This window comes from Eucyclogobius newberryi, unplaced genomic scaffold (genome assembly GCF_026437365.1).
Source record: "Eucyclogobius newberryi isolate DKJ021-1_F unplaced genomic scaffold, fEucNew1.0.hap1 SCAF_9, whole genome shotgun sequence".
Lineage (NCBI taxonomy): Eukaryota > Metazoa > Chordata > Actinopteri > Gobiiformes > Gobiidae > Eucyclogobius > Eucyclogobius newberryi.
In genome coordinates this window covers 4997366-5012750 of record NW_027316532.1, presented here as the reverse complement: position 1 = coordinate 5012750, position 15385 = coordinate 4997366, and the positions used below count along the sequence as shown (strand labels likewise).

The window sequence follows — 15385 nt, the reverse complement described above, 5'->3', positions numbered from 1 at the left end:
TTTTTGATCATTTTTTCATATTTAAGGCACACCGGAATGACTATAAGGCGCATTAAGCGAAACAAAACGTGTACCACACAAAACCGCTTTGAGGTCAGTAAGTACAACCAGAATTAATTAACCTATAAGGCGCACTGTCATTTATTGAGAAAATTAAAGGCTTTTAAGTGCGCCTTATATTGCAGAAAATGCAGTATCTTGTTTTTATCATTGTTCATTGTTTTATATCGCACCGAATCAGCAAAGCAAGTTCCTATGTTTGTGAATTTTGTTCATTGACAATGGCAATAAACCATTTCTGATTCTGAGAGTCACGTGACCCGGGCCGAGGAGAAAGTAGTGACCTGAGTGACCGATTGAGTGGACCGTACAGTCTTCTAAATAGTCAGATCAGATCAGTGCAGGACTATGTAGTGAATGAGAGGTCAGGGGACGAGTGTGGACATGGTTGTCTGTTTCATGACCAAATTTTTGATTGTACATTGCTGTCTTCTCTTCTACCTCCCCCCTGTCCACTCCCTTTTGTACAAGTTTAAACCACGTTGCCCTGGTCTTGAGACAAAGCCTTGCCTGTTCCCGTCCAGTCTTCTGAAGCCCGTGTGTGGGCGCAGAGATGCCATTGTGCATTAGCAGCTCGCACCTCCTGACACTCCTGCCTCATCCCATCTCCTCACGGCAAAGAGCTCCACAGATGGCTACACCACAGCCCTGTCAGCCGCTGTTAGGACCAAGCTGTGAACTTAGCATTTTGTTTGCTTCCCCTCAGCCTGAAGAAGAGAACAAGCTGAAAAATTTAGCATCCTGGGCGCCAGAGACAGCAGCGTGTCCCCATAAGCACATGATTTATGAAAGAACAAATGTGTTTAAGTCACACAAATCAAATATGTAAAGCTGCTAACGAGTGATGACGAGTGGAAGTACGGCAGGGTGTAGAGGGCAAAAAGGGGGGGGGACTTGTGTGTCAAACTTTGCTATGCTATATAAAAGCTCTTTAGAGTGGTCTTCTACTCCTTGCCACTTTCAGCCAGTTTCTAGGTTTTTCTGAACATTTTACTTAAGCATAGTTTTACAGTAGTTTTGTATGGATAATACTTTCCTTTAGTATCCAGAAATACTTGATACTGTGCCAAACTAGAGTAGCAATATGTTGTATTTGTCCTTGATTATTAGTTGTGTTGGCCAATTCTATGAGAGGCTATGTTTCTTGTCGAGTAACTACACCTGTTTGGCATAATCCTAGATTTAAAAGGTCCCATATTTTCTACATTTCCCATTTCATTGTCTACCCTAAGGACATGTGTGATGACATTTTGCACTGTGCAACATGAATTACACAATACAACTTATTTGTTGAGTCAAATTCTCTTGCCCGGAAATGAAAACGATTCTGCTTTGGGTTGCTTTTGGCTGCTCTCCAGCGTCCCATCGCTCCGTGAGCAAAGCGAAGTGAAATGATGCGGCGTCGGCAAACACACCCTTACACTCAGCGTGCAGTGGGGGCATGTCTGTTATAGGCTTTTTTATTTTAATTAATATTAATTGTAAAAACAAATTGCACAAAATTCAACATAAGTACATTTCTGATACCACAGGTACTCCGATACATGCTCTGTGGGACTGCCCTGTAGTTTTTCCAATGTGATGGAACGTGTTGGACTTCCTTCAGGGCTGGTTACTATGTGACCCAGGCTTTGTCTGCTGGGGAACAAGACATAATTTCCTCTTTTTGAGCACATCTTTAGTGGTTAGTTAGTACTGGACTATTGATTTTGAAGATATGGACGGAAGCAAACAGCCCTGCACTGGAAATGTGGAAAGAGAGTACATTAGATAGACATTGTGTTGCCTGTGAGAAAATCATGGACTGGGACGGGGCTGAAAAGTGGCACGAGGTGTGAGAAAGTGCTATAATTTGTTTTATTTATTAATAGATTTTTCACCGCGCTTCCCAGTCGCCTTTGTGTCGCAGTCCGGCGTTTCAGTGCAGCTTAGCAAGAGGATTTGTCAGGTAGAGTCAGCAGATCATGTGTCAGGGCTGTCCGAGCAGAGTAACAGCCTTCAGGAAAAAAAAGTGTCTCCATGTCCTGCATCACAGCCAGCTCTTACTATGTTGTTTCAATCCGTGATGAGACAGGCCATTCCCTCACAGGATTTCCTCTTGAAGGTCTTCTGCAGTACATAGCTAGCTCTTTTGTGTTTTACCTTACTTTTTTTCTTGTGTATTATGTTTAAAAATAATAATTATCTTCACCTAATTCACCTAAAATGTAGGTATTTTATTTAGCTTTATTTAACACCAAATATTTCCGCTGTCTGGTTTATACATAACATTTAGCCCTGTGTCAAGTTGATACAATATTGAGTTAGACAATTAGACATTTGTTTTTGTCATATAAATGAAACTAAATCAAGCAATGTATTTATATATGGTAATGGCAATAATGTGCGCTTTCCGGCCATTATAACCACAACTGACTGGCATGCCATTATTTATCATATACTGAGAACACATCTTATCAGCCCTTTTGGATTTACTACAAATTTGTTTTTTGTCATGGATCTGGCAACCCAGCACGAGGAGCTCATTCTGTGTTCTGATTGGATAACCGGCTTGACAACCAAATCGCAAAATATAAATTAAAACTACTTTTACAACATATATATCTATAACACATTTTTTAAAATTGTGAATGATCAACTTAATCATTGAAATCCATGTTTGATTTTAAAATCAATGTTACCTTCAGATCAATAACAAACATGAGCCTAAATTTACCACAACCGATCAGACAAAATAAGGTTATGGTCAAGGTATACTTCATTAACCTTTGAAATAACCTACTTTATTTCGATAAAAGAAAAGCTTGAATGAACCCACAAATAGGATTTTAATGAAACCTCCAGCCCTATGTGTGTCTGCAGAGCTATGTAAAGTATAGTGTGAGAATGGCAGCAGCAGAGGTCACTTCAATGAACTTTTGTTCCGTTTTGCACAGAAGATTCTTGGTCTGCATTGAGGCAGAAGTAATGGAAATGTGTTGGAGCATTGAAGATTGATGCCGGGGAACTCCCAGACCAGTTTCTCCTGCCTTTTAGCCTCTTTGCCTTCATCTGTAAACACACAGCACTGCACCGTATGCTCAAGCTCTGAACGTTTGACTTTTTATTCCACCTAAATCAACTTTACACTGCTAATTAAAGTTATTGACCAAACAATCTAGCAATATCTCATACAATTCTATAATCTAGTCCAGTGGTTCCCTCTGTGGGGTCTGGCCTCTCAATGGTTGCCCACACAAGTGCAAGAAAACCGAATGAAACTGAATGAAAACCACTGTAAATTAGTTTAGATTAATTATTGAGTATTCGTATTTAGCCTATACAGTCATGATTATTTTTATATTTATGTGTAAATCTAAGAGAAAGACCATTACATATTCTTTTGAATAGCGGCACATCATTATTAGGGGGCCCTGTGGGTGCTGTGTGAATGGGTGGCAAATAATAATGACAACTGTGTCACGCTTTTTCAACATTTAGCTTCGGCGTTATACGAGAGCCACGCAACTGCTGACTCTCAGAATTGCTAATCTAATGTCTTAATGAGATTTCTTGGTATTCTCAACTTGATTCTGGCTTAAGTTGATGTTTTATTGAACTCTCAACAAACCGTGGCACTGAGGTACCTTCCGCGTTGGCAGGGACCCGGTGAATCTAGACGTTATTGTGCCGGGAGCGACTCTTCGGGTCCGACAGCTTTAACTAAAAGTCCCGCTGGCTGTTCAGGAGGTCAGGTCAAGTGTTCTGCAGGCCAAATGTAACAAGCCTGGCTCATTAGCATGCTACAAAACAAAGAAAAGTGTGGGGAAAATGACTACAAAACGTTCAGGCCGTTTAAGATAATTTATTACAACAAATGAACATGATAAAGTAACAACGAGTGCCATAACAAAAGTACAAAGTATATTATAACTGGAACCAACGTTGAATAAAAACCAAAAGGGATTACCTGGGGGGAAGAAAGCAGACATGAGTGAGTCTCAGCGCAAACCATTTATGTGACTCAGGTGCCACCAATCAGGCGGCCCCACCCATCCCTGCCACAACAGGCAGGGCCGTGACACAAGTCAGTGACTGTTTTGCTCCAGCCAAATATTTTTTCAACCTTCTAAAAGCGCTGTGTAGAAGTAAGTTAGTAAGTAAGAGTGTGTAACTTCTGGTCAATGTTAGTAGTTCATCCAGTAGGGTCTGTATATCGCCTTTGTGTAACTTGAACTTGACATTGTGATTATTCTTTAACAAAGCTGGAACTTTTGTATCAGATTTCTTCTCGGTAGTTCTCCTTGTCCCAAACTTTCCCCTCAGGTTTTGGGGATATATGGTCTGTGCCACTGTAAGTTTTAAGGGTTTTACTTTTTGAAAACACATTGAATAACTTCCATTAATCTGTCATAACTTTTTGCCCTCAATGGGTTTGAATTCATAATCAATTGTTTCAATTAAGTGGAAAAAAAGACCAATTTTATGTACAGCAACAGACTTCAATTCAATTTTATTTTCAAATTTATTTTTGTAACTCCCAAAATCACATCAGCAGTTTCCTCGAGGGGCAGTGTCCCAGCATCCTGTGTCCTTAGACAAATGTCCCAAGCTCTCCTGTTCTTTGACCCTCCTTCTCAACTACCAAACCTCTTTGAAATCTAGAAATCTGGACTTAATGCTTAACTTTTTCCACATCTTTCATCTTATGTGATATATCAAAATACTTAACTGGAATGTGCAATATTTGTGACTTTTTATCCGAACAATTGAATTACGGTTGGTTCCATAACTCACGACTCAATCTTTTGGTTTGCAGGGCTGCTATGGCCTACAGAAAGGTGTGTGACTCCCAAGGGGGACCTCTGGTGGGGGAGGTGTGCCGCGGGGCCTTGGAGCTGGACTGGGACCTGGACAAAGAGGAGCTCCCTGAGGCTGTACCAGACCTGGAGAGGCTGCAGATGCAACACGTGGACTGTCCAAGAGCAGGTCGGACACTCTCACAGAAAACTCATAATACACTAAATTGCCAAACTGAACCAGTCCTTTCTCCCTAACCACTCTAGTAAAAATGCTAAATGGTCACATTTATATAGTGCTTTAGCACCTTCAAGGCACTCAAAGCACTTTTACATCAAGGAAAGCAGTCATCCATTCACACACACTAGTTGTAGGGGGCGGGTTGAGTGCCTCACAAGTGATTTTCTCTCAGCAGCACAGATAAACACATTGAAGGTCAGGTAGTTTTCACTTTTTACTTTAACATACAAAACTAGCATTGGTCTACATCTGGAACGTAGTTTGCCATCTTTGCTGGGCTTAAAGAGTGAGTACATGTTGACCAAGGAACTATAACTGAGGTGTCTTGATAGAAATCTTAAATCTTCCATTGCACACTTGGAGAAGTACCTATCTCTTTGTATTCCTGCTGCATGTAAGTGTCTCTACGTTTGCAAACACAGACAACTCCGAGTGCACTTAATGACCAAACTCATATAATCTTTGACTCAAAAGCAGTCAGAGCGCGTCTGCGTCTGGTGAGTTTATTTTTTGGACAAGGTGTTTGCCTTTAAATGTACAGGCGTCCAACTCCTGTGTCGGGCGCGAATTGGACGCGGCGGTGTGAACGCTCCTTAAGACTTACCAACATCATCTTGACAGGCCCACTAACTTGACAGGCCCACTAACTTGACAGGCCCACTAACTTGACAGGCCCACTAACTTGACAGGCCCACTAAGTTAACAGGCCCACTAACTTGACAGGCCCACTAACTTGACAGGCCCCCTAACTTGACAGGCCCACTAACTTTGAAAAGAGGGGTGAGACAGGGTAGTGCTTGGTCCACTCTATTGTTCCCAATATATTAGACTTGAATTGGAAACAATTTATGGTTTCTCAATTGATGGGACAGAACATAAAATTGCCTGCTATGCAAATGATGTCTGTTTTTGACCAAACCAGAAAGTTTCATACCTAATGTGATACATTCCTTCATGATATTGGTCCAACGTCTGGATACAAACTGAATGCACAAACATTAAGGCCATGGTTCCCGACCGGAAAAAAGGTGTCTTGCCTTCTCCTGCTGGGTGGGGAGTCCTTGCCCCAAGTGGAGAAGTTCAAGTATCTCGGGGTCTTGTTCACGAGTGAGGGAAGGATGGAAAGGGAGATTGGCATGCGGATCGGTGCTGTATTGATGAATTGATATTTTATTTGCAAATAATATGTAAGGTAAAATCCGAGCTGTGATTCAGTCCTGTGCTTCTGTACACGGAGCATCTTTCTGTTTTAAGCTAGGTTACGTGTTCAGACTTTTATCCCATTGGTTCAAACAAATATGAACGTACATATTGAGGTCAAAGATAAATTTAATTAATATCCATGTGACAAGGTACATTTATTTGTATGCTGGGATAGGTTCCAGTCATCCACGATCCCTAACTAACGGGAACACGCGGTATAAAATGAATGAATGTACATTGGTGTACAATTTAATAATATGCACTTTTATCTGTTGTGTTAAAATTTTAAAGTTTTATTAAAGCGACACTTCATTGCCGTTGTACACTGTGTTTTTTGTTCACACCAGGACAGAATAGCCCCAGATACAGATGGTCATATTACACTTAATGAAGTTCACTTCCTCAACTGTTGCACAAAATAAATTCTGACTGAAAAAATCTAGTCACGGCTTTTGGATTATTTTCAGCAAAATGTCTCCAGCCACGTCTGTTCTTTCAAAGCTTTGAAGAGAAACTGTGCAGACGCAGAGCCTTTGAAACAAACGTCACTGTAGGAAAAGACAATGCTTTATTTAACGCGAGGAGAGAGAGGACCTGCAGCTCCACAGACAAAACTCCAAAAGCCACCTCCAGCTTCTCTCCATCTCCAGCTTTTTGAATCACAAATCTGGATTCACGCTTTAACTTTGGAATGTGCTGCCGCTTCCACACACGAGTAATTGTTTTACAGTTGAAAGGAAATCATTATTGAGTGAACAACTATGACAAAATAACTGATTTGTCTGACAAGTAATGCAGTTACATTTGTGTTTAGTATTAGGGGACAAACATGTGGCGCAATTTTTAATAGCAATAAAAATGCCTAAACCTAATGTGCTAAATGTAAGATATTCAGAAAGCAGTAACATTATGATAAGTTACAAAGTACACCTTTAACATTTGGGAGAAGACTGAAATATGAACTGCTACACTAACACAAGACTTAATTTTTGAACCTGGGGCGAGTTCATGGTCTTTTGTTTCAGCTGTGGTTTTTAACACAGTGGAACATCTTTTTGAACCAAGTTTCAGACGCAATTTTGTAAGTAACTTTAAAAAAAAGTGGTGCTATATACAGTGTATGCTCATATAGGGTTGAATAGTAATGAAATGATGAATGTGGGACAGTAGTGAACACAGCGTAAAAGTGGGGGCAAAACACATTATTATCTCACTTTATTTTATTTTCCAACAAATGACGTGGGCACCTCCATGTTTGTTTTTCTTGTTGCTCTTCCTTCTGCCCTCTGGTGGTTATTTAACAGAACACAGACCTGAACGCAGAGGTCTGTTTATGTACCTTGGAGCACAAATGAGCCTTGAAAAGGATTGTGTTGTTTTCCCCCCAAAAAAATGCTATACTTACTTCCTATTCACAAAGATATGTGTTTGTGATTTGCTATGTACAACATGTATACGTTTAAATTACCATTTGTATTTCATTTTAAGACTAATCTTGCAGCTCTAGATTCTTCCAGTGTTTGTAAAGAAGAAGAAAAAAGCCTGGTACCTTTCCATGTATAAACTCTAATGCATTAGCCTCCAAACATCACAAACTATGAAAATCCAGGGCTGTTTTGGTGATTATCACCACTCAACCACACGTGAGTTGTAGAAAATATTACCATGTGTAAAAGTGTTTTGTGGAGATCGTACATGCTAACGGCCTTGTAAAGTAAAGCAGTATAGGATAATTCATGTAGTGTAACAACCTAAAAAGTACACACATCAGCCAAAAGGCTCTATCAATTTAAGTTAATTTATTAACCTGGACATTGTTGTTACATTTACAGTTTATAAATCAAGAGTGAGAGTGAATTTCTGCCTTTCTTTACTCAAGGTTCGTATTAACTAAACGTTAGCAACATTAGCATAACAGAGCATAGGAGTGTAATTTTAACTGTAGGGGGCAAAGGCGGCGCTGGAGCAGGTTCACAGACAGCAGTGGAGAGAAGAGAAGAAAACATTCATATTTTAACACGTCAACACAGGGGGCAGCCATGTTGGATTTTCAAACTCAGATAAACCGGGTTCTGAATGTAAGGCCTCATAGAGGAACTCTCAGAGGACAACTGGAACACGACATAAATCAATAGTTAAGTGTGATGATAGGATATTCCTTTGCCTTTTCTAGACCCAGGTCCAGACCCTGACCCAGAGTTTATGGAGCCCATCCCTCCCTCCGTGTCTGTCTCGCCGCACGGACGGTTCGAGCGACTTCAGGAAGATCCAAACTACATCTCCCACTTCACTAGGGCCCCGGGAAACAAGGGCCAGAGGAGGCTGCAATGCTTCCTGCTCAGGTGTGTGGATTGCACATGTTATTGTTAGTGGTTATAGTAGTAGCAGAGGTAGTATCAGTCAAAATGAGTTCATGCTGCCCTAGACTGGTACCTACAGCAGTTCTTCTTGGAGCTCTTCGGCACATTGCTTCATAAGCAACTGACATGTTTTCCTAATAATTACAATTAAACCGTACCTCAATTAAAAATGTCCCATATAAGACTGATCTCAGCAATTCTCAAAAAGACCTTTAGTAATTCCTGTGCTGTAACACGTGCCTAAAGCTAGAGTAAACAGGAAACTTGGTTAAACATCAGCTTTTTCTGCATGTATTACACTTCTCTGCGTCTCTACACTGCTTTCTAACTTCTCTTTACATAATGCATCTGGTTTGGCTGATGCGCTGGAGATATTACGTTTTTGGTCTTTACACGATTGCGTCAATAAACAGGAAACAGCTGATGCTAACATGCATTAGCTTTGTTTTGTCTGTCTGTCAGCTCAACATAAAACTTAACATTTATCACAAGATCAAGTCAGCCCTTGGTGATGGCCCTTATTTTCTGCTTGGATCTGCTTTTTGCCTTCTTGTTTTCCCATGATCATCTCCTCTTGTTCTGGTGCTCAGCTTGTCCTTAGCTAAAGTGTTGCGTGACCCCTTAACGGAACGGTTCAATCGAGACTTTCGGACTGTACCAATCCAAAATGTCTAATACGGACAACGTTATTATACTTTAGGTGAGAATAGCTACCTATGGATCAAATAAATATTGCAAGACATATTTTTACTATATGGCACTGCCCTTCACTTGCTTCTGTTTTGTGCTGTAGATATTTTGTAGCGGGTGTGGCTCTGTTTGTCTTGGGCCTCTTGATTGGCTGGTTCATCCACTCCCCGGCGTCAGTCAAAGCTAAAGCCCTCCCACCTGAGAGCTCAGACCTGCTGGAGGAGCTGCTCACCAGGATCACTGCGGAGAAGATAGAAGCATTACAAAGGTCAGTGTCCCGAGTACACACTCCCCAATACATGAATCTGCTTCTTGACATGTTGGCATGGTCACCATTTAGAACAAGGGTGTTCATTACCTCATTCGGGATCTACCACTTGATCTCAGCGGAAGTGAGGGTGGATCCCAAATTCTTGTCTGTTTATATGTCTGCCTTACAAGTGAGTGGGTATAAACATGCTAAACAGTGCTCTTACTTGAGTAAACTGTTGGTTACTCTTCCCAGATTGAGTAAGTAAGTGACAAAAGGTTTATGTTATTTTGAATGATTTGAACTTTTGTCTTATGATTCGGTTTGTGTCTGTTGCGGAAACTATTCTATAACAAATGACAGAGAAAATGAGGCAAAATATAACCAAGTTGTCTTGTTCAAAAGTGGTTCTTTATTTTAGCCGTGCACAGCCAAAAAAGCTCTCCCTGACATTTGCCGTTCTGTCCCTCCCTGATCTGACCAGAGCAAACATTGAGTTCAGCTTGTTAAGGCACAACAGGTGCCACGTATGCACAAAACCAGTCTAAACATATTGCAGAGACACACGCTCAATGTTCTACCGCATGCGAGACATCCTTGGATCCGCAGCTGTCAGTCTGTTTACCCAGGGACGTCTGCATACAGAGTCATAATAAGTGTGACCCAGATGTTAAACATATGCTGACCTAAGTTCTATGGCATCAGGCAAAGACATTACATTTTTCCACCACATGTCCATTCTTTAAAAAAAATAGATGTTGTGCATTATTTAATCTTTTATCCTTCAAATACATCAACTGCACTCTGATTCTGCGTTAAGACTGTGATATGAAATCCGTGCCCTTAGTTGGACGCCTATGCCTCTTGATGACAGGCTCTTCTTGGACGCATGTCTGAAAAATACACTGACCTGCACCTGCACATTCGCGGCTGAGTTGTATTTTTTGTGTTTCCCCGCGATGGAAGACCAGGTTGAGCGAGTGGCTTTGGTGTATTTGCGTTACACACAGCCACAATTCATTTATCATCCATTTTTGTCAGTGTGTTTTTTGTTTTGTTTTGGGCCATCTTCTTCTGTAGGTACGTCACTGGAGCGCGTCGGCGAGTTCAGCTTTGTATACCTCCGATGTCCGACGCTTTAACTCTTAAAATGTGCCGTGTCAAACGTTTGAAATGCGAGAAGCACACTGCCAACGATGCTCAGGACACGCCGCAAAGATGCTGGACGCCATGAACGCGAGTCCGCACTGACTGTGGATGTAAACTTGACGCTTTGAGACCATTGTCCGAACGCACCGTTACAATTACTCTGTTGCTGGAGTAAGTTCCCACCAGTTTCCAAGTACTCTTTTACTACCAAGTCATTTCTTGGACTACTTTGCACTTTTACTTGAGGAATATTATTTTGATGTCACTTCACTCTTACTTAAGTACAATCTTTCGCGACTCTACCCACCTGTCTGTATTGTCCTGAAACTGAGGCTCAATTGTTCAAAAAAATCCTGTTTTCACCTACCCCCTATCCCTGCCTAGAGTTGTAAAATGTCACGCAGCTGCTTTTCCACATAAAAAAAGGTAGACAATCTGCTGCTTGTTACGAAGAGGCGGGGCTTATCAGTTTTGCGGTTTGGAACAGGAAGTCAATGGATCTGTTTTTATTACTAATCTGGTTTAGACAGTTCAAAATACCTGAATATGTCTCCTTTTCCTATGGCTGAAACATGTATGCTATTTACGATGCATGTTTTGTTCTAGTGTTTTTTTTTTTGTGTTCAATTTCATGTTAGAATTTTTTGGAAACCACAATCAGTCTTTGCTCAAAATGTCTCTCCCCTGGCATGAACTACAGAGACACAGACAGGCAGCGATAAGCCCTGTCCACCTGCCGCGCAATGTTATCAGCAAACACAAAAGCACTGATACAAAAGAGTGGACAAAACAGGCTTCAGACAGTCACATGTGTCTCTCACTGATAACTGGATTTGACACTCTGACTCCTGCGGAAGCTCCCCCACTCGCTCTCTGTGAGTCTCAAGTTTATTTCAAATCTAAGCCTTCAAAACTGTCAACAGATTTCAGAACATTAAAGGACAGGCACATATTCTTTTTTTTAATGACTTTCTTGAACTTTTAAAAACGTTCTAACATTGTTCTGTTATCAAAAACATACCTTGAGTAGCATTTAGCTTCATTTGCGCTAGTTTAGGAATCCTGGTTTGAAAATCCTCAAACCTCCGACAGTCAAAAACAGTCCACTCTGCAGCTCCGCGGTGATAGCATTGCGCTAGCCTAGCCTAGCTCCCAACTTAGCCTAGCCTAGCTCCCAATCTTTTTGGGTTATTTTCTCTCTAAACGCATAGGCTTTCATATGGAAATGATAATATTTTGAAATCTGCACCTAATGATAGGACATAACGATCAGATGTGATTAAAAGATCAGTTCAAGTAGCACCTACACACACAAAACTTTCTAATCTTGTACTGAACAAGATTTTGTTGCTGTATAAATATAAATATTTTGAGTTATGTTTAAGATTTATGACATAAAACATTTTTGCTGTTTTTACACAAATTCTATATTCAATGTGAGAATTTATTTCTATAAATTTAAGATTTTCCCCCCCACTTTTTAAATTTATTGTTGTTTGACAATACGTTAATTAGCGTGAAACACAGCCAGAGCGCTGCAGGCGGACAATTATGTGGCCCTGGAACCCACCGTGAGCAGCTGACTCTCAGGCCACGCTCAGAGAGGGAGCGAGGGTGTCAACAGGTGGACCAGGGACCAGGAGCGCACAGGGAGGACGGATTAAGTCCTTCTGGACTTTGGAAATATAATTTCTTCAGATCTCCAAGAGCCAAACGGACAAAGGACTAGCCACTTGACTCACACACATGCAGCAGTAGCACAACGGAAAACCACGAGAGCAGCATTCAGGATTTAGCTTGAAAACATGCTGACATTGCAGTTGGGCTTTCTCGCAACTGGCTGCACCAAAATAGGCCTGAATGGTCTGAAGCCCTGTGTCTACATCCATGCAAAAGAAAGGATACAAAAATGGCTACATTAAGTGAAAGTTTTCTAAAATGCATTCACATCAGGAGCATTGTCACTGGGATAGCCGCTTGTAACACACACGAGTAACCCAGCCCTTCTTAATGGACACTGAGGAGGAAGGTGATGTTTATGTGGCGTAACATCAGTGCAGCGATGTACGTGCTTATTTTAACTGCACAATGGTGTGTAATAAATGAGGGCTTGGCACTGTTTGGTTCACCGCCTGTGTCGGGTGGTCTCATGCGTTTCCCTGTTTTGTGCGTAAAATGGCAACTTTAGACACTGCAATCAGACTTCTGTCAAGGGCCGCGAGATACAAACATGAGTGTGGTCAGCTGTTTTCAAGTCTGCTTTATTCATGCTAAAATACTGTGTTTGAGGCTTTAACAAATGGGTAGCTGAAATAACCCAATAACGCCATTCTAAGTATGTAAAGCATATGTGGGTTGTATGACTGTGACAGGGCAGATATTATGATATGTTGTAAAACTTTATATCTCCATGGAGACAAGCAGGTGAGGCCACAGGTCAGATCTGTGGAGATACTTTTTTGTACAAGATTTTTTTCTTAGTCTGACTGGTAGCCCAAAATTCATAGTTTTCTATAATGCTCCAAATTAGAGGAAATAAGTCCATATATGTCGTTTATACAACCCAGGGCGTCTCAAACACGCTGGTGACTGGTCCGGTGAGTCTACTAGGCATGACAAAAACTGGGATTTTTTTCCATTTCCAGGAATTGTGTACAGATCCTTGCATCACGTGGCTGTGCACTGTCAGGCTGCAACATGAGGTGATGGTTGTGGATGAATGGCACAGCAGTGGACATGTCCCCATTGAGCCTGTTTGTGATGCTCTAGATCGGCGTGTACCACAGAGTGTTACAGTTCATGCCAATATCCCTGAGTCAGTGTGAGTTTCAGTGTAAGGTGAGCCCTCATCAAGTGCTGTGTAAGTACTCCATCTATTGGCAGCATAGGGAATTACCATGGCAAGATAAGGAAATGCTAGCTTACCCCCAACAGGCTAATGTAGTATGGACACAGTTGTACTAAATGCGCTTTGAGGCAGAAATTCTCCAAGTGAGTCTGGTGATTATTCATGGACTTAAATAAACAGCACAGGAGACTTCCAAGCTCTACGTTTCACCCACAAATCGAGTTCTTTTTTTGAGGCTCAGAGGGAGTGGACGTACTCAAAAGGATTCATCAAACAATGTGAGTGAAGCTTTAAACAACTATGTTTGCAGCTGAAACCCAATTTTCTTCCAACTAGAAATTTTTTTTTTTTTAATTTTATCACACTACACAGATTCCATATCTGTGGGCAAAAATGGTAAAATCAACAAATGCCTTTTTTTTTCTTTTTTTTTTAAACAAACGGTTGCTATGTTTTTTGCGTAGATTACAATAACGTTCCAGATAATAATGAAGGATTTTCCTCATTGGAACCAGATTTGTGTTGCTATAACAGCTGCAGGTTCCCATAAATTGACTATTTGCAGAGTTTATTTTTCAAATGTACGTACCTTCAAAACAAGTTAAATCTGGTAGAAAACATATTGTCCAGCGTCATATCCAATTAATCAGTGAAATACATATGCTTTTTGACTCTCGTGTAATTCAGTATGTAGGAGCTCTCCGTTGTGCTGATCTTCAAATCAAAGTTTCTTGTGTTCAATGTGTTCTTTCAAAGTGAATTTTCTACATTGGGAAACCTGAATAATATTATAATGACCTATTTAGAATTGTATTAATCAAAATTCACTGTTGGAAATCCAGCTCTAATTGTGCGATCTGCTGGTTCATTCTGGTCAACCCAGCAACTAAGAGCCTTGTTCAAGATGCCGGAAGTAAACTGTGAAGGTAGCGGTAACTTTGGAAGCTCTCGCACCAGAACTAAAAGATATTATTACTGTATTCAGATATTATTCATCATCACTGCCCAACTGAACAACAGTTTTGGCTGAAATAGACAAATGTATTCCAGTACGAGTCCAATGGCCAATGATGCAACAATGAGTAATACAAATCATGATGAAAACATGTAATGTATTTATCTCAGGATTCTCCTTCCTTGAGACAAGTTTTTCATTGTGTAATGTGTTCAGTTCAGTTCAATTCAATTCCATTTATTTTTGTACCGCCCAAAATCACAACAGCAGTTGTCTCGGGGGGCGATAGTGAAGAACGTGTTCGTATAAATAAGGCATTTTATGTGTAAAAATTGTGCAAATTGCACATTATTATTTTATTATTTCAAATTGCATTTCAAGATGAAATGTCTGTTCTTGGTCCTGAATTTTATAAAATAAATTTCCCCACAAAATGTGATTTATACTCCAGTGCGATTTATAGTTCGGAAAAAAACGATTAATCTGACATAAAAATAGCAAACTAACACATACTTATGTTTGATCCTTGTTAGGTAAAAGAAAGTAAAGTTTGGTGTGTGCCAGTGCTTCTATGGGAGAAATGGCAGTTGGAGAAAATTACCTTTGAAGCTACAATGTCCCATATAAAGCTATGGATAAAAGGGGATTAAATGAAACAATAAAACATCTTTAAGTGTTGTTTAATGTTGTTCTCCAGGTAAAAGAAAGACCACACTTACCAAAAATCACTTACATGTTGTTTTGAACCAATTTCCATTCCCATATTTATTTTAACATATCAGAACATGTTTTTTTGTTCCAACTTGCCGTGGAGTAGCATCGAATAATTTGTATTATTCTGCCTCAAATTT

At 40.4% G+C, this 15385-nt stretch overlaps 1 protein-coding gene across 1 annotated transcript in view; it reads left to right on the top strand.

Moving 5' to 3' along the window:
• Nucleotides 1-15385, top strand: part of LOC140353432 (inactive N-acetylated-alpha-linked acidic dipeptidase-like protein 2) — a 440212-nt gene that overhangs the window by 164437 nt on the left and 260390 nt on the right. Inside the window, exons 2-4 of the mRNA XM_072437992.1 lie at nt 4859-5028; nt 8456-8624; nt 9436-9600. Of these exons, the coding sequence (XP_072294093.1) occupies nt 4866-5028; nt 8456-8624; nt 9436-9600 (497 nt within the window). The 5' untranslated portion in view covers nt 4859-4865. The remainder of the gene's footprint in view (nt 1-4858; nt 5029-8455; nt 8625-9435; nt 9601-15385) is intronic.